The sequence below is a fragment of the Dermacentor silvarum genome, chromosome 2 (genome assembly GCF_013339745.2).
Source record: "Dermacentor silvarum isolate Dsil-2018 chromosome 2, BIME_Dsil_1.4, whole genome shotgun sequence".
NCBI lineage: Eukaryota > Metazoa > Arthropoda > Arachnida > Ixodida > Ixodidae > Dermacentor > Dermacentor silvarum.
In genome coordinates this window covers 53,071,677-53,096,602 of record NC_051155.1, presented here as the reverse complement: position 1 = coordinate 53,096,602, position 24,926 = coordinate 53,071,677, and the positions used below count along the sequence as shown (strand labels likewise).

At 49.6% G+C, this 24,926-nt stretch overlaps 1 protein-coding gene across 2 annotated transcripts in view; it reads left to right on the top strand.

Annotated features, from left to right (window-relative positions):
* Window positions 1–24,458, top strand: part of LOC119441469 (transcription termination factor 2) — a 109,392-nt gene extending 84,934 nt beyond the window's left edge. For both annotated transcript variants that reach the window (XM_037706088.2, XM_037706087.2), the window contains exons 16-17: window positions 8,210–8,284; window positions 24,119–24,458. In XM_037706088.2, coding sequence (XP_037562016.1) covers window positions 8,210–8,284; window positions 24,119–24,254 — 211 coding nt within the window. In that variant the 3' untranslated portion in view covers window positions 24,255–24,458. The remainder of the gene's footprint in view (window positions 1–8,209; window positions 8,285–24,118) is intronic.
* Window positions 24,459–24,926: the final 468 nt, after the last annotated feature.

The window sequence follows — 24,926 nt, the reverse complement described above, 5'->3', positions numbered from 1 at the left end:
GGCGGGCACGGATTGCGGTACACGGTATGCTAAATCTCTCCAAAAAACCGTGATTGGCACTGGCACTGCAGTAGTTCTTTCGCAGTTATTTTTTGGAGGTTCTTGTTCCCGAGTCGGGCATAGTATTAGTATCACTTTTGCAATGTCTTACGCGACTCTGCATTGGACTGGTCAACGTATGCAGCCAACAACGTTCCTGGCATGTGTGTAGATAGGGAGCATACCATAGCACCAGAAACGCTGGCAGCCATACACGCCGATGCATCTCGTGCCGCGTCACGTGAAATCTCATGAAAGTGATAGTATCTTCAAAAGTGCTTGATCGAGAATACCACTCCAAGTCCTAGCCAAGCACAAAATGAACCCACAGATTGACCCCCAGCAAGTTTCGTGAAAGCTTGCTCTGTCGCCATCTTGTTATCGAGATGGCGCTTAATCTGACATCTGGTGGCGCTGACGGTAGGCTGTTGCCAACATCGTTTTCATATTCGATTGTAACGGCGTAGACAATATCCGGGCTCATTTTTTCTGAGAAAAGGTGCTTGTTAAATTCGAGTAAATACAGTAATCTTAATGACTACAGGCAACAATGGTCTCAAGGGATAAGAGGCCACGAAGCACGTTTGTTCTCGTGCGGAAAAATAGTAGCATTATTTGTTATGCTTAAGACTTCAATAAAAAGGACTTTATTTTTCTTTTTTTTTGTCACTACTAGGCATGCAAGGGCAAGTAGTAAACAATGATAGAGAAAGTGTTTCATTTACTGGAATTGTAGAAATGGAATGGACCAGCCCAGCCACTCCAGGAGTGGAGATAGTCCAACTCGCATCATTCCAAGGAGTTAGGAGGAGTGGAATTATGGGGATCTCCACTCTCCGGAATGGAGTGAGAATGGAGTGGAGGGCTCCACTCCGCAACTCTGCTTCACACAGGCACATGCTGAAGTGCAGACAGCCGAGCCTGAATCAAGTAATCTACTGCAGTTGAACCTACTTATAAACACTATTCTTGTGCCAAGAAGGTTTCAGTGTTTTAGCCCATAATTATTATATAACCAGGTTGCACAAAAAAAAAACAGAGGGAACAAAAATGAAAATGTCTTAAATAGACAAAGCAAGTATAGTCAAACCGACTTATATAATGAAGGTAACAGTGAGCAGCCGTAGCACCGATAACCTTTGTGTGTGTCACGAATTTCGGCGCTCCAGAAACGGACAGAGACAGAAAGCAAATATGTAGAAGAACATTTAGCTCAAACAGAAAAATTGTAATGATGAAAAACAAACAGCAAACTATCCTAACACACTATAAACACTATACACACACGACACACTCCAAAAACTAGCTATACAGATAAATAAACAAACAATCCCTCACTACATATTAGTCCTCCGCTCAGCTAACCCATGCGAAGTCGCGAACAAAGAAACGTTCTGACCGTTGCCAGTCGTGTCAGGACTTCCGCTCAGCGTGGCAAAAGCTGTTGGACTGCGTGGTTCCAACACAGGCCAACATCTTTTGGTTCGAGAGCGATGGGGTTGCGTTCTTGCACCGAGACCTGCGTGGCACAGGACGTGGTCTGGGCTGACGTGGCCTTGGCGATTGCCTTCGTGGCAAAGGACAGCAACCGGTTATGGCAACTTGGGGCTGGACCGGGGCCACGGAACACAGCCACGGCGACGCAGTAGGGGCTCAGGCTCTGGAGTTGTCGCTGGCCAACTCGCGAACGTTCCCTCTCTGGTCCGTGGTCCCCGAAGCTGCTGCCTCCTGTCTCCAGAGCACAGCTAGAGATGGAACTGCTTCTTGACCACATCAGCAATGCCAGTTCATCTCCGCCTGCGTCTCCTTTTTCTTAATTTCTTGTTTCTCTCGCGCTTCATGTGCCTCTCGCCTGTGGGTTCCTTCTCTGTTTCTTCGGCCGGCGTCTTCGTCTTTTTTCACATTATCGCACGTCCTGCCGGTGACTCGTGACATTGTGTTCTGTGGTAAACTAAACCGCTTACTATACAATGTTTCCATGCCGCATTATTGATTATAACAATTTAATATGGCTAACTGGGTGTCTGCACCGCAAGGAAAAGGGATGCGAAATCCACCGCATCTCCAGCTTAGCATGCCTCTCTCCCGTCTCCCTTCCACCTCTCCAGAACATGAGTCGATTACGCCGGCAGCTGGCCATTGTGTCACGGTTACCGGTGCACGAGACATGAATCAGGACAAAGACATACAAAACACATTTATGATGTACCCCAGCAATAATTCCACGTCAAATGTATACAAAACCGCAAGAATCATTACACTGAGTTTGATATCTACTTCTTAAAACGTCCTAATAAGTCATGTGCGATGTGGCGCTTACGTGTCTGCTTTGATGTGCTTCTTGCGCATGGCCCGGTGGAATGCTGGCTTCTCTGATGAGGATTGTCTCCCTAGAATCGGCCTGGCTTGTCGAGTGATGTCGTCGGTGAGGGCGAGGTTGTCTCTGTAGCATAGGATGGGGCCGTTGTCCTCGGACCAAGCCTTTGCTGGCGACCACGGTGCACAGCCGCGGGACGTGGAGGATCAAGCCCGACTGGTGCAGGGCCACTGGTGTCCTCCTCCTACTCAACTCTTCGATCTCGACGCCATTCGTTCACCGCCTTGTTGTTCTCTTCGCCCAGTCTCCTAGCGGACTTCTTCCTTTTTTCTTCTAGCGGTCTTCTCACTTTTTCCACTTCGCTTCTTCCAGACTTCCTCTTCCTTCTTCTCTTTCTTCTTTTTCTTCCACTTCAGCTCGTGACAATGCGCCCTCATTAAAAGAGTTTTTTCTAAAAAAAAACTGCTTCTCCATCGTTGTTTTGGATAATGTCCACGTAATCACCATTGTAATAATCGCCATAAGCACACCGCACCGAACACATCACTTTCACATTGCTCTTGCACTTCACATGTCGAATATCACAATCACCTACTTAGCACATCTTTCTTGCTCTTTTAAATGGCTCTGCACATGAGCTGAGAATTTGTCTACGTCACCAAGTTCCACCTATTTTACCTACAAGTGCATAATCAACACACCACATAGTATAATTCAGTTCACCTTTAACTCATCTACCTTTTACTGTAGACACCCATCACAAACATGTTCAATCAAAGCATTTCATATTACTGTCTTCACATCAGGCGAATTTGGCTTTCTGCTCCCACGTTATCTTGGCCTCTTATATATCCTACATGGAAGCTATACTCCTGTAGGCTTAAACTCCAACGCCTCAGCATGCTGTATGTGGACTCGGCTTTCATTAGATATTCTAAGGGTTGGTGATCTGTCTGCACACGAAAATGTCGCCCGTATAGATATTGTGGAATTTGCAATGCCCCACAACCGCCACACATTCTTTCTCGTTAGTCGAGTAATTTCTTTCCGCTTCACTTAATCTTTTACTAGCATAACATACCGGGTGCATTATTTCACCTTCATCTTACAGCAAAACTGCTCCGAGTGCCTTTTACTGGATGCGTCCGTACGCAGTACAAACTCCTTTTCCATGTTTGGTGCTAACAGCACAGGAGGTTCTGACATGCGTTGTTTCAGAACAGCGAATGCGCTTTCGTGCACTGCTGCCCAGCTTACAGTGTTAGCTGCTACTTTTTTGTCAATTCTACTAACGAATCGACCGTGGCTGCATAAGTAGGAATGAATTTCCTGTAGTATCCTGTTAATCCCAAAAACGATTGGACCTCTTTCTTGGTAGTTGGCCGCTGTGCCGCTTGTATTTTATTCATAACCTCCTCCTTTGTTGCAATATGCCCCATCCCTAACTTCAGTCCAGGGAAAGAAACTGTTTCGAAACCCATTTCGCATTTAGTGGGTTTCACTGTCAGTCCTGCTTTCCTTATTTTCTGAAACAAGACTTCCAGAGTAGCCAAATGCTCCGTCCAATATCAGTGGCTACTCTGAAACGGTGTGTCAATAGTTGGCATCTTCCCCAAGGCTATTCCTCCTACTCTACCTTTCGGAATCGTTCTTTGACATTGGTCGCATGACCTTACATATCTCTTCGTGTCACTGTGTACTCCAGGCCAAAAAAACTCTTCTGTTATTCTTGCTGCCGTTCTTTTCACTCCTTGGTGCCCAGCCATAACAGCAACGTGTCCAAGGTTCAAGACAGCGGTCCGCAGCGTTTTAGGCACTACCAGTTCTAAGCATTGTCTTCCCCACGTGAATAGACAACGCCTAAATTATATCCCACCATGCATCTCAAACTCAAATGAAGTGTGACTTCTCTTCCTTTTGAATGTGGTCCCCACTTTTTCAAAACACTTTTTTATGGATTCATCTTCTTTCTGTTTCTTGGCAAGGTCGGCAGGAGTGACATCTAGGATTTGTATATCAGGTACCTTCAACGGGTGTAGAGGTCGGCTTGCCCTTGCCGCTCTCGTCTGCACCGCTAATGCAACTATGTCATACTTCTTGTCTTTGGTGCGTGTACGTCCTTGGGGCGTGTAATTATTCGCGTCGTCATGATCACCTTCAGTGGTCATCTCATCTGTCTCATTACTGATCATTGACCATGCATGTCTCCTTGACCTTATGGGCGACCACTGGGGGTTGGGATAATCAAGCGCGCCTTACTCCAGGCACTTTCCCTAATATAAGGTCATATAACGGTGCTTCTGGGCATTTTGCTGTCACCAGGCCCGTGTAGTACGGTGTTGACACAAAAACCCTGGCCTCTGGGAGCCACCTGGTCGTTCCGTCTGCAAGGACTACCGATGTTTGCTCGCCAGTGAATTCGGCATCATCCACTAAGCTGCTTCTTACCAGCACTGTATTTGTGCCACTATCTCGTAGTACCGACACCCGTCTTCCTTTTATCTCGCCATCAACCACTGGCATATGCGGCCCTGCTTCATCTGTCCTTTGTTCTCGCTTGTCCTCAATACTCGTTCTCTTCCAGTCATATAAATCAGCTGTCATACCATCTTTTGGTCCTTTGGATATACCGCGCAAGCTGTCTTGTCTTGATATGCTCTGCACACATCAGCCGTGTGTCCTTTCTTGTGGCATATCTGACATACTTGCACTTGTCCGCGATCAGCCCCGACTCTGCAGTCCGCAGCTCGATGGCCCAGCCAGTTGCAAAGGAAACAACTTTGAAGCGGCCTTGTCTCTACACCAACAGCCTTTTCGGTGCGGGGGAACCCTTGCGTGTCGTAACGATCATCCATCATTCTCCCCAAGTTTTTCAAGCCTTGTGCTTCTATGAACTGGTCGGCAAATGTTGCGTATTCTGCTATACTCTTTAGGTTACGTTCCTTCAGAAAGATTGCCAGCTTCGGACTACAGCATGTCAAGAACTGCTCCGTTACTACACAATCTCTTACTCCATCATATGTTTTTTCTGTGTTGGACATATCTATCCACCTGTCGAAGTAGTTAGCTATACGCGATGCGAACTGCTTCGCCGTTTCCGCATCATACGGTTTTGTACTTCTGAAGTTTTCCCTAAATCCCTCCGCTGTCAATCTAAACCTCTGTAGTAGGGTGCTTTTCACCTTGTCATAGTCCAATGATTCTGATGTTGGCATTCTGCCATACACACTCAGTGCTTCTCCTGACAAACAAAGACTTAACGCCGTTGCCCATTCACTCTTGTTCCAACCCTGAACGAGGGCTATCCGTTCGAATCGTTGTGGGTACGCATCGAGGTCGTCCCTCTTGTCATGAAAAGGCGCCATTAGTTCTCTAGGGCATATTTCCTGCGCGCGGGTCGACCCTGTTTCTGACGACACCGACCGTATCTCATTTGCTGAGTTCTGTGCATTTGATTAAGGTTGTCGTAACTTCAGTTCTAATATCTCCTTTTCTATCTGTGCTCTTTCCTTATCTAGTTGTGCTCGTCGTTCAGCCCTCTCATGTTCTTCGCATGCCATCTCACGTGATGCCGCCCTCTTATCACGCAAGAAATTAGTGAGTTCTTCCCCCTTGAGACCTGTCTTTTCCACCACATTAGATAACTTGTCCAAATCCATGGCTCGCGCTGCTCGACAACCGTAACTATGAGTATCCTGGCAGGCTCGCCACTATTTTGTCACGGTTACCGGTGCACGAGACATGAATCAGGACAAAGACACACAAAACACATTTATGATGTACCCCAGCGATAAGTCCACGTCAAATCTATACAAAACCGCAAGAACCGTTACACTGAGTTTGATATCTACTTCTTAAAACGTCCTAATAAGTCACGTGCGATGTGGCACTTACGTGTCTGCTTTGATGTGCTTCTTGCGCATGGCCCGGTGGAATGCTGGCTTCTCTGATGAGGGTTGTCTCCCTAGAATTGGCCTGGCTTGTCGAGTGATGTCGTTGGTGAGGGCGAGGTTGTCCCCGTAGCATAGGACGGGGCCGTTGTCCTCGAACCAAGCCTTTCCTGGCGACCACGGTGCACAGCCGCGGGACGTGGAGGATCAAGCCCGACTGGTGCAGGGCCACTGGTGTCCTTCCTCCTACTCAACTCTTCGATCTCTACACCAGTCGTTCACCGCCTTTTTGTTGTTCTCTTTGCCCAGTATCCTAGCGGACTTCTTCCTTTTTTTCTTCTAGCGGTCTTCTCGCATTTTCCACCTCGCTCCTTCCAGACCATGTCAGCCTTTTTCCTCTTCCTTCTTCTCTTTCTTCTTTTTCTTCACTTCAGCTCGTGACACATCGACCCAGTAGCCAAGTTAAATTGTTATAACCAATAATCCGGCATGGGAACATTGTGAAACGGCTCGATCCCGCAGTCCTCCACGCCAGCAGGCTCCAGTCTCGGCCGGCCGCGCCCAAAGGCGCCCAGCTGCAGCTCGCGCGTCCCTGGTCTTTTTTGTCCACAGTTAGCTCTGAGGCTGCTAATCATATTGGCGTTCCTTCACTACCCCTCCCTCTGCGAATGCGTTGACGGCACTGGCCCACGGTGGCTGGCAGCGACGGCAGGACACCCCTACCGGTGGGCGAACCTTGTAGACTGCTAATGCACCGAATGAGGATCGGCAGAGCCGGCAACGTCCGAGTCACCAAGGTCTTCCAGGAACCCGCAGGTCCTAAACCTGGCTGGCTTCAAGGACAGACTCCTCGTGAAAATTGGGCAGACCAGGTGGTGCAGCCTGAGATTTGAGGTCTTGCAGGAATCTAAAGGCCCTAAACCGTCCCCTGATGCACACCTGGTCTGGTTTTCATCTCCGACCTCGTTTTGACGAGTGCACGCAGTAGGTCGCCAGAAAGAGCCGCCACCCGCTCAATGCCTTGACACCACAGACCACACTGCACCGCAGCACGCAGATCACAGGAGGGGAAGATCGCAGATGATCCCGATCGTCACTCTAATGCTGCTGCCACCGCTACCGTTGGCAACTGGCGTCGAGCTCCCGAAATCTCACCAGAACACTGGACACCGCTCACCAAGTCCTCTCGAGCCGTCTGTGTAGAACAACACACTGCAGCGCCGAGGGACGCAGCTGCTCTTGAGATGGGGTCAACGCCTTCATGTTCATGACATCACCTGCCCTTCTCGAATGGCGGTGGTGGAAGCTGCAGCAGCACGTAGGAAACCACGCCACCACCAGGTCCCACGCCAGGCTTTATGACGGCGACGGAGGAGGAACCGGTGGAAGCGCTCGTCACCGAATATTAGAGGTGCAGCTCGCACCGAGGAAATGGTCAGGCATCAGGTCAGGGTAGAAATCGCTACTGGCCGTGGAATGGGCACCGTCAGCCTTCCCCACGACCATGGTCCATCCTGGAACACAGCCGGGGCCGCACGTTATGTGTGCCAAATGTGGAAAACAGCTCGATTTCGCAGTCCACGCCAGAGGGCTCCAGTTTAGGCTGTCCGCACCCAAGAGCGCCCAGCCGGAGCTTGCGCGTCTCTCGTCTTCTTCAACCACAGTTAGCTCTGATGCCGCTAATCATGTTGGTGTTCCTACATACTATAGGACACTCAAAAGTTCACAGTGGCGTGGCTGGTTATTGTTGTATCTGATACACTGTTAAAACTGATATTGGTATAAGTGGGCTCGACTATACATGCCATGCATGAATCAAAAAGAGCCATCGCTGTAAAAACTAAAACGGCAAGGAGCACCAGTGAGAATTGCTCCCAAAGTGTCACAGCATGGAATTGTGTAGCCTGTACTGCTAGTACTATACACCATCGGACACCACCACCACATTTTGTTCTCCTTCCAGGAACCCGGCTCTGGAAGCACAGGCATTCGATCGTATCCACCGTGTGGGACAGACCAAGACAGTTGTCATCAACAGGTGAGTATACAGTTAAACCTCGATGTAATGAAGTATTTCACTAAAGGAAACAAGAAGAAAGGAAGGAAGGAATAACTTTATTAACAGCGAAGCTGTTTAAGCCAGCCGTAGTTTGTGATTCGTATCAAGAAATAAAAGAAAATAAATCTTTCTTGCTGAGGAGGGATTCGAACCCACGTACCCACGTTTCCAAGGCAAGCGTCGTAACCAATAGGCTATACAGCCACGCTTGCAGAGCATGCATTTATGCGAAACATGTGGTTGCGTTCGAGCGTTATCGTCTTAGTCCACAGTTGGCGAGCTCGCACGCTCGCGCTCTGCGAGGTGAAGAAAAGGTTTTTTGCGTTTTGCTCGGGGGAGAGTTGAAAAAAATGAGAGTGAGAGCGAGACGCATTCACGGAGCAGGTCTGCTGGAACGCGTTGTCGGCATTGCAACGCGGTGTCGGTGTTGCAAGCTGCACTATGCAACGCGCAGCGACAGCCGTAAGTCCGAGACGCGCGAAAAGAAATTATCATCATGAGTATTAAGATGAAAAGTTTGCGCGCACTTCCGGAAAATGCTGGGCTACAGTCGCCCAGCTTTGCTGTTTCAAGTGTTGCGCGGCCGAGTGCAAGGTTAATTTTGTTTCGCCTAGTTATATAAAGCTTCGCTTTAAAACATATCTGCTTTTGAAAAGGGGTTAGGGCGAAAGGTTATGAGCTCAATGGGCGGGGCCACAAGACCAGGGCTCCACTGGCTTCTGCCGCCTGCCTGACGTGACCCAGAAGCGTAGCTGCACCTCCGGGTCAGAGTTGGCGAGTTGTGCCTCCCAATGCTCCAAAGTGTTCGATAGTTCAAATTTACCTAAAAAGGTATTTAAATTTGGATGTCTATTTTGCCAGCCCCACGAAATGGGATATAGCGACAGCGAGCTGCCACACCACGGCCAGGCGTGCCCGAACAGTGTTGGAAATTTTTGTTTAATCTTTGTAGATTTGGAAAGACCCCATAAGGATCCTGCGGAGATCTATGGCGTCCTCCCCTTCTAATGATTTGTGTGGGGTGCTGTATTTTTGTCGCGTGCTACGCTGGTGAGCAAGAACTTCGCGAGGGGCCTTTTGGGATGGGTCGTTGACCTTCTCGCTTGTCCTGGAATGTTTGGGGGGATTGACAGTGCTGTCGAGGCTCTGCTCTGTTCGTGAGCTCTCGAGCAAAAACGTCCGCACTCTCGTTTCCCTCCAGGCCTGTGTGCCCTGGACACCATGTCAACCTGTATCCATTTGTAAATCTCCCGCCTAGGAAATTTTTTACTTTTATTTTTACTTGCGGTCGTTCAAAAAGAAACGGCACACATCCTGTGAGTCGGAGATGATAATCGTGTGTGGTTCCTCCCTCCGTTCTTGTGCTTTGATCGCCAGGACAATGGCAAAGCATTCCGCCTTGGCGATCGACAACATGTACAGGGAAGCACTCGTCATCATTCTCTTGTCGCTGCCAATTACTGTTGCAACGGCCCGTTTCCAGTTGTACTTGGAAGCGTCCACATACAAAACATTTCTTTTGTTTTTTAGTTGTTTACGGAGCCATCTTACTCTCCCCGCTTTTTGTTTTGGTTTGGGTCCATGTTCTTGGGCAGGGGAGCGATCGAGATCTTGCATCAGACGGGATCCGGGACTTCCACCAGTACCTCGTCCAGGTTCTGGGGGTACGGTGGGAAGCCCACCTTACCGATTATCTCTCTCCCCTCCCTCGCCTGGCTACGACGACTTCTCTGCACGGTCAGTACCGCCGCCGTCTTTAGCTCGGAGTAGGCATTATGTATTCCAAGCTCTAATACAGTTAAACCTGGATATAACGAAATTGACAAATTCCCGAAAAACTTCGTTATAAAGAGGATTTCGTTATATGCAGGTTCAGCACGAAAATTCGAAAAAGAAAGGCTTACCGTATTTCCTCGATTCTAACGCGCCCTCAATCGTAACGCGCACCCGTTTTCCGTTTTCGTCGAAGCACTCATTCTTGGAATGTTACACCAGGTACCGGAGGCGTGGACGCGTGTCGTTTCGCACAAGAGCGAGGCATCGGAAATGAAGAGCGAGCATCACGATGGCGTCGTAGCGTCGTATAGTGTTACAGTAGAACCCCGCTGTTCCCGGCTGTTTGTTTTCGGCCGGTCCCGGCACAGCTCCCATAGAACCCAATGCATTGGTAACCCCGCTGTTGTGTCGCAACTGTGGGACCGTTCCCGCATCATACGTTGTGAACTGCCACCCCACGCCGGCCCGAGCGGCCATTTTGACTTTTCATGTCGCTTGGATTGGTGGCTTGACGATGGCATTAATGTGGCCACTCAAAGTGCTGGGGGTGACAACTATGACGTATTTTCGGTTTCCGCCAGCAAAAGTATGGCCCTTGAGATCCGTATTTGCTATATAAAGATGGTGTCTATGACGCGTTGTGGCCCTAAAATTGGTTTTGGCTCATAGATATCCGTCCAAGGGCGATAACGCAGTCGTCGCGCGCCGTATGTTGTTTGCCAGCCGCAAGGCATCCTTCGTGACCAGTCGAATTCTCTATTCAACTCCTTACCTTCACCTACGGAAACAAGAGGAGGAGGCCCTTGAGGTCATCCTCCGCAAAATTGTTAAGCGTGCCCTGGACCTCCCCGTCACCACGTCCAACAGCCGTCTTATGGCCCTTGGGGTGGTGAACACTTTCCGGGAGCTCCGGGAAACGCACCTCACAAACCAATACACACGCCTGTCGCAAATGGAGTCAGGTCGCCGCCTTCTTGCTCAACTCCATATCCAACACACCATTCCCATGAATGATAGGTTTCGCATCCCAGAACTGTGGAGACGCGCCCTCCACGTGCGACCTGTTCCAACTAACATGTCACATGAAGATCATAATGGCCGGCGCCTGGCGCGCGTGGAAGCTCTAGCCCGACATTATGGCAACAAAATAGGTGTCTACTACGTGGACGCCTCCGGTCCTCACCATGGGAGATGGTACACGGCGGCGGTAGTTCACAACAGCAACATAGTTAACGGCCTCACCTTTAGAGCCCGCACTGCAACACACGCGGAAGAAGTCGCCATCGCTCTCGCGGTCTCACATTCCGATTCGAAATACATAATCACCGACTTGCATGAGGCCTGTCGGAACGTCGAACAAGGCTGGACCCCCTCTCTAGCCTATCATGTCTACAAAAGTTGCATATGGGATACGGACCCCGCACACCACCGTTACCTTATATGGTGCCCTGCTCATCGGGGGTTAGTAGGAAACGAGGCAGCAGACGCAGCCGCCCGTGTGCTCTCTCACCGGGCTGTTTTCTCCTCCCCACCCGATCAGGAACCCGATTTTAATCCGGCCTATACCTTTAAAGATATTACAATATATTATCAAGATAGTCATCGCCTTTACCCCTGCCCATGTAAAGGCCTTAGGAAGGAGGATGAGCGGCTCTTTCTCCGCCTTCTAACCAATACTTTGCTGTGCCCGGCAGTTCTAAAACATTTTGACCCCTCCTTTAGTGGCAACTGCCCACACTGTGGTGTGGTGTCTTCAGACACCTATCACCTGGTGTGGGCCTGCCCCTCCAACCCGGCCATCCCCCCATCCCCAGCCCAACCCGGGAAGACTGGGAGGCGACCCTGCTCGGCTGCCACGACTTACAGGCCCAACAAGCCTTAGTTGGGCGCGCCCGGGCGGCGGCTACTGCCACTGGGGTCCCGAACGAGGGACCTCCACCAAGTATTTGTAAGGACCAGTCCTTACGGGCTGGTCCAAGCATACTTCCTGTCCCTCCATAGCGAAATAAATGTTTTCACCACCACCACCACCATATGCTGTATGTGCGAGTGAAAACGTGCGAGGGGAGCCAACGACCGCGTCTAAATCTCGCGCGCGCAAGAAAAGCAGGGAGGAAGCGCGCCTTCTTCCGTTGCGCTCGAGGCACCGGCGAGGGAGCGAGGGGGGAGGGATAGCGGGGGCAGGGATAGCGGGGCGGCGTTGTACTGTACTCTGGCATCAACTGTGTACTGCGCGACGACGCACGGGCCGTATCTTGAAAGCGATCTGCGTTGGGGCAGCGTCTAGCAGTGTAGGTGCGTCGGCGGCTTGTAGCTTTGTGCATGCTGTGTGTTCTCGGCGCTTAGTTTGCGTTGAAGCGATAGACAACAGCACGAAGGTCACTTCGCTCGCGTCTCCAGCGGCGCTTCCACACGCCGCCAGCGTTTGACAGCGCGTGTCCGTGCTCTTCGAGTGTGATGTGTCACAGCGTGTACCAGCGCGTCGGCAACATCAACTGGAAAAGGAGAGAGTGTCGGCTTGGCGGGCTAGGCCAGCTGCAGCAAGCGGCAGTATCAGGTTTGAATGAAGGGAGGGGGAAAGGTCACTCCCGCGGCGGCAAGATCGCCGGGTCGAGGGATGCAGGCCCGCCTCGCACACGTGCGCTCGCTTTGCATTCCGTCGCGACGGAGAAGGTGCTTCCGGTTGCTGCTTGTACAAAAATGACAAAATTTGGGGCGAAATCTCTAGATTGTTGGTGGGGAAAATTCGTTATATCAAGGGGGTCTCCCACTGCCACTTCGTTACGTATAGGTCTCAAATACATGTGCTTCTATGGAGTAAATAAGAGAGGCATTGCTTCTATGTGCTTGGAAGGTGCGCTGGCGAAATCGTGCCCTCACAGGATGGCGGAGAGCTTTGACAGTCAGGTCAACCAGCTCTACTTAGCTGGGTATCCTCGCTCCGTCGTTGGTGCTGTAGCTGAAACACTCCTTCAAAAATTAAAAGGAAAAAAGAAGGAACGGCAACCGATGGAAACAAGGCCAATAGTTCTACCCTACGTACATAAAGTTGCACACAACCTTAAGAAGGTAGCGAATAGGTACAATGTCCCAGTGGTCCTCTCTGCACCAAAGAAGCTGTCAGGCCTGTGCCCGCGGATTTCCAAAGCACCCAAGCCGCCTATATGTGGCAAGAGGCATGTAAATCCCAACGTCACTTGTGCGGTGAGTGTGGTTTACGAAATTCCGCTCAGCTGTGGCAAGGTTTACATCGGCCAAACGGGTCGATGTGTTAACGACAGAGCGAGAGAGCACGCACTTTCCATTAAGAATAACCTTTCGACACATTTACCTGCGCACTGCAAGGCATGTAAATGTAACGCAAGATTTAAGGAGATCAGCATTCTGGGTAGAAGCAACGAGGTGCTGGCACGAGAAATTCTCGAGGCATAAAAAGAAAAAAAGATATCTGCATCAGCGATACGTCAGTGGTGTTGCGCGGCGCCGAGTTTGAATTTTTTAGATGCTTTTTAAACTAGCACATGATTCTTATTGACTCATCTAGGTGGGGTGATACGTGGAACCTTGCCGCGCATGTGTTAGCTCAGCTATATATTGCGATGCTTTCTCAGAATAAAGTTAGTTGTGAGTGACGCTCTTTCCTTTCACCTGTATTTCTTTTCCTTGATGTGTTGCGTCCTATCGTTGTATGAAGAATGTACCAACTAGCCCAACAACAAGTTTTATTATGGAGCAATGGCGGGGAATAGAAAAACTTCGTTATATCCAGGAATTCGTTATATGGAGGTTCGTTATAAGCAGGTTTAACTGTAGTTTTTGGGTCGGTGTGCCTACCGGTACCCCTAGGGCCACTTTGTAGGCACACCTAATTATAGACTCGATGTTTACTTCTTCACTTTTGTTTAGTGTGTGGAAAGGTAGCCTGTACGTTATCTTACTCATTACAAGGGCCTGTACTAATATAATTGTATCTACCTCCTTCATTCCTTTTTTGTGATATTGTTACAAGGAGAGAGGTTTAAAATATATTGACAGGGATATTTACAATGCGGCCACTGCCATACAAAACATACAAGATGGCAACATCAATCTGCGCGCCATCATAGAGCGTCGTCGTCTGCCATACTGTCCTCAGCTTCGTCTCGAGCAGCGCTTGGTGACATGACCCTCGGCAGCGAAGGTGCCGTCCCGGTGCTGGCTAGATCGTCCGAGTTGTATCGCTTGAGGCAGGTGACTTGTACGACATCGATGGAAGGTCGAGACGTGGTGGAATCGAGGCGCGTGATTTCATATACGCATCGGTCACTTGGCGCAAGACCCGGTACAGGCTAGAGTAAGGCGAAATCAACTTTTCGCAAAGGCCAACTCGTCATGACGGTGTCAAAAGAAGGACCCTATCTTGAGGGTTGAAGTGGGCATCGCGGTGGCGGGCATCATAGAAGAGTCGTTGCTTGTCCTGCGAAGCGGTAAGGCGCAGGCGTGCAATCTGGCGTGCCTCTACAGTTCTGAAGATGGCGTCACGGGTGTATTCTGACGACGAGTCGAGAACGGCGGGAAGGAGGGTGTCAAATGGCAGCAAGAGATTTCTTCCGTACAAGAGGTAAAATGGAGAAAAACTAGCAGAGTCATGTTGGGAGAAATTATAAGCAAATGTTACGGAGGGCAGAGCACCGTCTCAGTCATGATGGTTGGCGGAAACATACATAGCAAGCATGTCTTTGATAGTTCTATTAAGACGCTCTGTGAGGCCGTTAATCTGAGGGTGGTAGCCGTTGTCAACTTGTGTTTTGTAGCGCAGGAGTGCAAGAGGTCCTGAACAACCTTCGAAATGAAATAGCGGCCCCGATATGTGAGGAGCTGTTGAGGAGCGCCGTGGTGAAGTATAATGTCTTCGAGCAACAAGTCGGCGACATCGGTTGCATAGCGAGTTGGAAGCGCCTGAGTGATTGTGTACCGGGTCGTGTAGTCGGTAGCAACTGCTATCCACTTATTTCCGCAAGTAGATAGCGGGAAGGGGCCAAGAAGGTCAAGACCAACCCTGAAGAATCGCTCCGATGGCACGTCAAGGGGTTGAAGGCGGCCAGCTTGGAGTACTGCTGGTTTCTTGTGGCGCTGGCACTTCTCACGGGTAGCGACATAACAGCAGACAGAATGGTAAATAAGGGGCCAAAAGAAACGATGCCGAACACGGTCATACGTCCTAGAGACTCCAAGGTGACCCACAGTAGGCATATCTTGTAGCTGTGATGACAGTTTGACGCATATGTGTAGGAATAACCAAGAGCAGTTCAGGACTGTCAGGGTGAATGTTGTAGCGGTACAAGATGCCATCCTGCAGTACAAACATATACATAGAAGGGGAAGGTGTCTCAGGAGTCAGCCGAAGAATGACGTCTCGCAAGTAAGGGTCACGGCGTTGCTCATCTCCAATGTTCTGAAACGCAGTAAGCGACAGCGCGCAGGTATACTCGCAGCTGTCGAGAAGCTCCGGTGGGTCTACTGGATGGCGCGACAAGCAATCAGCATCTTCATGCAGTCGGCCGCTCTTATGCACAACAGTGTATGAGTAATCTTGGAGTCGTAGCGCCGATCAACTGAGACGTCCAATAGGATCCTTTAGAGATGAAAGCCAGCATAAAGCGTGGTGGTCAGTGATAACTGTGAACGGCCGGCCGTACAAGTAGGGGTGAAATTTACCCACTGCCCAAATGAGGGAAAGGCACTTGCGTTCAGTAATGGAGTAATTACTCTCCGCTTGGGACAGAAGGCGGCTAGCGTACGCAATAACACGGTCGCAACCTTGCTGGCGCTGAGCCAAAACAGTGCCGATTCCATAACCGCTGGCATCGGTTTGAACTTCCATTAGAGCGGTCACGTCAAAATGGACTAGAACTGGCGGTGAAGTGAGCCGCACGATAAGCTGAGCGAACGCAGTAGCTTGCTCCAGACCCCAGACAAAAACCACGACTTTCTTGAGAACTTCTGTCAGAGGGCACGCAACATTAGCGAAATTGCGTGCGAACCGGCGGAAGTATGAGCAGAGGCCCCCAAGGCTTCGAATGTCGTTGGCACAGGTTGGCACGGGGAAATTCTTGACGGCGCAAACTTTCTTAGGATCGGGGTGGACTCTGGAAGAATCGACAAGGTGTCCGAGTAAGTTGCCAGCGGTCAAAGTGGCATTTTGATGAATTGAGCTGAAGCCCAGCCTTGCGGAAAACAGAATTGTCGAAAGGCACTCGAGTTGCATGGCAAGAGCTGGTAAAAAGACAATAACATCATCGAGGTAGCACAGGCAGAATGACCACTTAAAACCATGAAGGAGAGCGTCCATCATACATTCAAATGTAGCCGGCGCATTACATAACCCGAACGGCATCACTTTAAACTATTTTGCACCATGTAAACAATCGAGTGCATCATCTATCTGCGGCAGGGGATACAGATACGTTTTTGTTACTTTGTTGAGATGGCAATACTCGACACATAAGCACCAGCTGTCATTCTTCTTTCTTACGAGCACGACCGGGGAAGCCCAAGGGCTACAAGAAGGCTCAATGATAACTCGGGCAAGCATCTTGTTGACTTTCTTCTGTATGACTTGTCGCTCAGTAGGGGAGACGTGGTAGGGCCGTCAGTGGATCGGGCTGGCATCGCCGGTGTGTATTCGATGTTTCACAACGGATGTTTGGCCCAGTGGCTGGTCATCGAGATCAAAAATGTACCGGTACGAGGCGAGAAGGCAATAAAGTGCATCCACATGGTGGGCCGAAAGGTGAGGAGTGATCATTGTCGAGAAAGGTTCTAATGCTCGGGTTGTAGGGTCTGAACCAGCAGAGGTAGAGGACGCAGTATCACCAGTCAAGGCAGAAATGTGGTAGTCAGAAGCCGAGGTCACGGTTGCAAGAGATATGCCCCTGAGGTAGCACTTGAGGACAGAGGCCGAAATTCACCACAGGAAGACAGGTAACATTGTCTTTTATATGGACTACCGTGTGGGGGAATGTGACATTCTGCGACAGGACGGTGGCTCTGGGCGACATGACGTAATCGGCGGCGGCGACAGGTAGATCGGGTGAAACGGCAATATAGGTCACGGCTCGGTGAGGTAGGCGAATGTAATCGGTGGAGCATAGTCGACTCGGGGTAGGATCCGGAGGGTCAACGGCTCACGGTAGGGCGAGTTGGACAACACTTGCAGACCAATCAATAACGGCCAAATGTGCCGACAGAAAATCAAGACCTGAGATGATTTCATGTGGGCACTACTCCAAAACGTAAAACAGAAGTATGGTGTCCGGCTGCCCTGACACGGGCGGCACACATCCCAGTGACAGCTGGAGTCCCACCGTCGGCTACGCAGACGACAGGGAGCGCGGCAGGATTGAGGACTTTCTTTAGCCGCGTACGGAGGTTCAAGTTCATAACCGATATGTGTGCTCCTGTGTCAATCAGTGGTGTCACAGCTATGCCGTCCACGTCCACGTTGATAAGGTTGTCATGGCCAGGCAGTGAAACAGAGGAATTTCGGGTTGGGTCGTCTTGGCAGGCTCACCTCTCAGAGCTGTGTGTGAGTTTTGAGTAAGGGGACGGAGAGCAACAAGGCAGAGGCGAGCGGGAAAGACGGGGCATGGTGAAGGGGAACGGTTTTGTCTTGCGGGCAGAGATGTTGGAGTGATGCCTTTTTCAATGCGTGCCGGCGGGCTGGGACTGCGAGGCGGGCGTCGTTCATTTTATATAGCTCTGCCAAGGCTGCGTGTTCCAAGAGCTGCGACAATGGCGAGGAATATGTCCAACGCGTCCACAGCAGAAGCATTAGGCCTATCATCAGAAGTGCGCCATTCCTCCGGGTTCCGATAACGAGGACAAGCGTACGAACTTCGTGGTAGATCAAGTACGCTGGGTGAGCGGTAGTCGGGTCTGTGGGCTGGGCTCAGGGAATGGAGTCTGACATTGGCCAAATCTTGCCATAGAACAGTCTGGATTAGGGATATTGTTGCGTGGGAGTCGTCTGGGCCACGAACCGGGTAGGAACAGGTAATGCTGCTTCAATCTTCTGGCGGACGATGCGCACAATACTGTCGGATGCAGGCGGTACAGGTGGGAAACGGAGGTCCTCGCAGGTAGATGTTGCAGCCGTGTTAGGAAGGCGAGAAAAGTTGTGAGCAATGCGACGGCTTTTGGCTTCTTCGAATTGGCGGCGATCAGCACTGATGTCCTGCACTTTCGATGAGTTCTTGAAAACAAGGAGTGTAAACGCGTCATCCGCGATTCCTTTAAGGATGTGCTCAACCTTTTCCGCTTCCGGCATCTTCTAATCACCCTTGTGACAAAGAGCAAGCACGTCCTGAATATATGTCACATAGGACTCAACGCATGTGTGAGCTCGGCATGCAAGGTCTTTCTGCGTGGCACGGCGGTGGCCAACAGGCTTGCCAAACAAATTAGTGAGCTTTTGCTTGCACAGGTCCCAGCTGGTGAGTTCCTCTTCGTGGGTCTCAAACCAGACGCGTGCCATTCCCGCAAGGTAAAATAGCAGGTTAGCGAGCGTGACAGTCTGGTCCCAGTGATTGCTTGCACTCACCCGTTCGTAGAGTTGAAGCCAGTCTTCAACGTCGGTGTTGTCTGTGCCGAAAAAGGTGCCAGGGTCGCGCAGTTGTGCCAGGATGATGGTGGGTGTGCTTTGCAACGTGCCCGAAGCATAATAGGCAACAATATGTAGGAATGGCCCCGACCGGACAATCCACCAAGCCCGTTTACGAAGGACAGGACCAACCGGGACTGGATGCCCCATAACCTTTGAGGATGTTTACGCAGCGGCACATTCCTTCAGGAAAAACACCGCTCCAGGGCTAGATCAGGTCACGAACGTAATGATTCGCAATCTAAGTGACGGCATGCTAAGGAGCTTGACCGCATTCTTTAACAACACGTTCTGGACAGAGGACGGCGTCCTTTGCAAATAATGGAAGGAAGCCAAATTTGTCCTCATTCCAAAACTGGGCAAGCCCCATAACATCAACAACCTTCGACCTATCTTCCTAACGTCATGTGCAGGGAAACTCTTTGAAAAGGTTGCACAGGTCCTGCGAGCCAGATGGTAGTAAACTATATGTTCCCCTCCAACATGTTCAGTTTCTGACCCCACGTGTCAGTGCAGGACGTTTTTCTGCTTCTAAAGTACAAGGTCCGGCAACCCAGCAGAGGGTTGGACGATAAATTTTTATTGGCGTTTGTGATAATGTTTTTTGTTGTCACTGATCTCGGGGGCGTGCAGGTGTTATGAGAGATGGAGAGGTAAGACGCATGGCAACACAGCAAGCAGATTTTAATCTCACTACAAAACCCAAAAACCTCAAACTAAAAACTCAAACTACACTAAACAAATAAATACTGGAAAATGTACAACCTAATAAATTCATAACCATAAACTTAAGCACACTAAAACACGCTGCAGGAAAAATACTAACACATGTACAACCTAACCCTTAATAATCATTAACGTGTCCTTAATTCAGACCACACTGATTCTGGGCGTTTCCTACACAAACGTCTGGCAACTCTGGCCTACTACAAGAATGGATCGTCCTTACGGAGTTAGTTCTCGTTGCTCGTATTCTCCCGGCGGGATCTCGTTGGACCTTTCTTAAAGTTGTTGCCTTCGCCGACTGTCACATAGTCGTTGCTGCCTTGCAGTCGGTCCTTCAACTTGTTCGCCTCCGAAGCCTGTATAACCCGGTCGCTGTTGCTGACGTGGCAGGAAGGCTTGATGGGTTAGGCCTAGCGACGCGCTCGGCCACCGCTTCCGTCCAGCTCCTTTCCCGAGTGCCGACGTGGCATTCCGGGGATCATCGAACGTGCCGGTCTGCCGCAGAAGGGGGATCCTCTCTGGGGTGCCCGGTCCTGCCGTGAGAGGCTGCAGCCAGTCCAGGAGCCTCACTCGAACTTGCCGAGGTCGACGGCCACACCTTGGACGGCCAACGTCACGGACTCAGCCAGACCCCCAAGTCTCCCGTCGCCAGAGCGGAGCTGGCGATGCGACCTTTCTGGCCCGGAGCCGCGTCGATAATGCCCGAACTGTGCTGTTTCTCCCTCGATCACAGCTTGGTTCACGCGCCTCGCGCTTGCGCCGTTCGGAATGCTCCGTTCATATCGTCCTCTTCTTTTTCGCGCCACAGGCGGCCTCTTACATATGACAGCATTTAGATATCAAAAAGGCCTTCGACACCATCTCCCACCACACTATTTTGGAGGGACTAGAAGCGGTACTCTGCGGAGCACGAATTTATAACTACGTGCGCTCATTTCTCAGTGACCGCACGGCTACAATTGGACTAGGTTCCACGAAGTCTGACACCTTCAACTGTTCCGACAGAGGCACCCCTAAGGGAGTTGTACTCACCCCACTGATATTTAATGTCAGTGGGTGAGTAATCTAGCCCTGGAGCTAGATAAACACCCAAATCTCGGCTGTGCGATATATGCCGATGACATCACACTTTGGGCTCACTAGGGGTCCTACGGGGTCAAGTAAGATACTCTTCAAAAGGCTATAAACGCAGTCGTGGAACACACGAGGGCGGCAGACATAATGTGCGCACCCGAGAAATCGGAACTCATTCGGGTGCGTGCAAAATACGCAGGAAAGAAAGACTGGGTGCCAACCACTCTGGAATAGTTAATTGTTGGGCTAGTTGGTTCTGCATAACTGAACAAGTAAGGGAAGTATTGGCGAGGTTAGTATTTACACTGAGACCCCAGTATTGCGGAGAGGAAACGGCACTGATAGACTGCAACGTTCGATCGCACATTGCGGTGGCCCCAACTCCCAAGAACATGCATCTCAAGTACCATCCCGGACAACACAGAGCGAGGGCAAAGACTCTTAACAAAGGTTTCAGCATGGGACCAGGAGCGTATTATATGGATGCTAGTTGAACCATTACCAACACCTTCACCATGGTCTCCACGTGTCAGAACAACGTAACAACGGCATCCTTCAAAGCCTCCTCGGCATGCGCGGCAGAGGCTGCAGCTATCGCCTTTGGCCATTCAGGACGCCGAGTGTCAAACCGATTCGGCTGTCGTATTATCTGAATGGGATTGCACCCTACTCAATAATCAAAATTTTGGCCAATCAACTAGAAGAGCACCACACTATCATATGGTGTCCGGCATACGAGGGACTGGCAGGGAACGCGAGGACAGACTGTATTGCTCGAGGAATAAACGTCCGAGCAACGGCAGGGCCCAGCGACGACCTGCGACCGAATTCTCGTGGCATCTTACAGCAAAGACAGGAGCGGAGACGTTTTGGTCATTCTCACTCGAATTTAAACAGCCAACAGGAGAGGGACTGACGTCATATTCAGACAAATACATACCCCAACCTGCAACACCTACACAGAACACACCCCATGAGGCTCACTGACAACTGCCCGTGGTGCACAGACACACCCACACTAAAACACATCACATGAGAGTGTAGCGCCCACCGATGCTGCTAAGCGGGGACGCTTAGGTCGGCGCTCTTGACCGGCGCCTTGGGGCCGGTTGCGAATGACGACGACAATAAAGTTGGGCGGCGCGTGCTAACGGCGCAAGCACGGCACGCGCTAGTCCGTTCTGAAAACCTGCTGAAGTTGCTGTTATGGGGCATCACTCAAAGATGCAGCGATAACGTCCGCCAGTTCTTGAGCCACCTCAGAAGACAGGTTGCAAAGTAAGTGGCGAAACCGCGAAGTCTCCGAGGTGATGTGGTGCAGATCGAAGATGGCTTTGACCTGGGCGAACCAAACCTGCGGGTTCTTGCGCCAGAACGTGGGCAGGTGGAGCTGTAGAGCTGCGACGTCCCGTGGGCGCGAGGTAGTGTCAGGCGGAAGGTTACCTGAGGGCGGGACGTTGCTGGGGTCGGTCATCTCTTAGGCCGGATTCACCACTGTTGGGAACCGAGGGGTCGCAGCGGAGCGCCAGAGCAAGAGCAGCAGCTCAGCAGGTTTTCAGAACAGACTAGCGCGTGCCATGCTTGCGCCGTTAGCACACGCCGCCCATCTTTATTGTCGTCATTTGCAGCCGGCCCCAAGGCGCCGGCCAAGAGCGCCGACCTAAGCGTCCCCGCTTAGCAGCGTCGGTGGGCGCTACAAGAGTGTCCGAAGAGGCCTCCACACATAGACATCCCCATAATACACAAACATCCACTCATGAGGAATAGGCAGTGGGAGGCATGGCTTGCAGATGAGGGCCAGGAGAGCCAATCGGCTCTTCTGGACCAAGCCCAGCGAGCCACTCGTGCCAGTGGGGCTGTGGAATAGGGAATAGGGGCCCCAACAATCATGCCTTCTTTTATTTATTTCCAATAAACTTTTTTACTCACTCACTCAGTGAGTGATGATGAACCCCATAAGTGTGAAAATGAAACTGTTGCTCTGCAGAATGCCTTCCTTGGGCTTTATACTTGATCAGTCACATTGTGCGGCATCACTTTTTGTTTGAACTCACTGGCCAAACTGGCAGAAGTGACTATAGGCAGCAGAACATTGATTTAGGGTCTTGAAATTTTTCGAAAATTTCTTAAAGTTGGTAAAAATAAAGAAATACAAGCATGGCGTTTACTAACATGTAACTCAGCATTAAGAACTGCATCCATTAGAGCATTTAAAGCGAACAAATTTGATATAAGAAATTGCAGCTCACATGATTTTGTTACACTGTTTACAATGGTTTTGCAAAAGTCCAGCTCAAAGTTCAGTGGTGTAATTCAAGTAGGTGTGTAATACATGTACATTGATTTTGTTTGCTTTAGATGTACAGTGAACTCTCATTAAGACGAACTCGGTTAAGCCAAATTCTCGCATATGACAAACAACATAGTAACGTTTGTTTTGTTTTTCCATAGACTCAATGCAAAAAAGAAATCCGTTTAAGACGAACCGCCTCAGACGTACTCTTCGGTTAAGACGAACATTCAGAGGGACCGCCACCGCTGCAAATGTCCACGGCGCACATCGCCCGCGGACAGAGGCGAAAACAAGAGGAGGAAAAAAAAAAGTTTAAAAAAAGAAACGGAGAAACTCTCCTGACTAATGTCATTTCTCAGCGGGAGCTTGTGACCTCGTGCCATCATACAGATCCTACAGGCTATGACCTGCGAGGCAGCAGATGCCTGCTTGAGCTCCCTCTTGAGCTTTTTCCAGCAGCGCGAAAGCAAAGAAGCATTTTGAAGGTCATTAGGTGAGAGGACGCAGTTTGTGGCTGCTCGCCAATTTGAACAGAAGCCACAAACATCCATTGAGGACTGGATAAAGCCGAGCAAGGGTACCACTTGAAGACAGTTTTCTATTAAGTTCAGCTAAATAAATGGTTTTTATGTCATTTTTCACCCGATGTGAGTCCACTTCATTTACCGTTTTGAAGCAAGATGTTTGGATGCACCTGGTCATGTTGCCGAGGGCACTTCTGTTAAGGCAAACTTCTGATAAGACGAACAAATTTTCATGGTCCCTTCGAATTCATCTTAAAGGGAGTCTGCTGTATCTTTCTTAGGTTCAGGCTACAGAATTGTGATATCAGGTTTTATTGCTGAGCTATATAGTTGTAAACTTCTCAGTTCATTTTTCTTTATATTTAATATATTCAATACATTATCAAAAATAGGTGCCTAAAAAATCTGTAAGAATAAATAAATATAAAGTGGAACTGTGATTTTTATTTTGCCTTTTGATAATCAGCATATTACTGCGACATCAATGAAAATAGAGTTCTCCAAGAATATGCTTTATCAACCTAAACTGATTTAGTTTCCTTTGTAGCTTCATGCTATTTGTGGGTGAATGACAATTTTCGTTCAGGTTTGTCCGGTGTGCCAGCTACGTTCGGACAACTTAGGCTCAGTCTTGCACAAGGTCTTCTGTCTCAGTGCTCTCCGATTTTTTTTTTTTTAAGAAAATAAACCTGAAACTTAAATGCAGAGGTACCACTGAGAGGAATTATTGCGAGCACAATCACTGGCCCTAACCGAACCCATCTTTGTTCTGTCTACAGGCTCATCTGCACAGGCACCATTGAAGAGCGCATTCTAGAACTGCAGAAGCACAAGCAGCGCCTCGCGGAATCGGTCGTCGCACGACGACGTCTGACTGCCGATGACTACGACTTCCTCTTTGCGACAAGTTCTTGACAAACACATAGATTGTTGAGTGGGAGCGCAAAGTTTGGGCTCTGGGCTATGTAAATTTTAAATTTAAAGCATTTTTTTAATAATTTAAAGGACATTTTGCTTTGCAGTCCAGTGTCTGTTCCCCTTTTCTGTGTTTATGTTTTAGTTTATGCTTGAGATTATTCTTTAGATTGTTAGGTTATATAATTAAACATTCTACCATTATATCTGCCTCATCATTTGAGTGCTTGATTCCTCATTCCATGCTTTCTTCACACTGCATTCACATATACTGGTCTTTTTCCACAGCCTTTTTTTATGTGCTTGCGGATACAGCTTCTCAAAAAAAAAGTTTAAAATTTTGCCACATACCAGAATTCTACCTCTTAAGCTTGAGAGGTGAAATGTGCTTACATTACATATACAACAAATAACTTAAAAATAGACCATTGACAATTTGCACCAACTCCATAATTCATTACTTTCGGGCACATAGCTTTCCATTGACACAATTGCTGAGACTACCATCATTTTGAGATATACAGCTCCAAAACATACTCCGAAGTACATACAGATGGTTTACGTTGTCATTGTGGCCATCATCTGGGAGTGATGGCACGTCGAGAAACTGTATAGGACATTGAAACATGACAGCATAACCCATTGTCATCGTGACATCTTTTGACACAACAC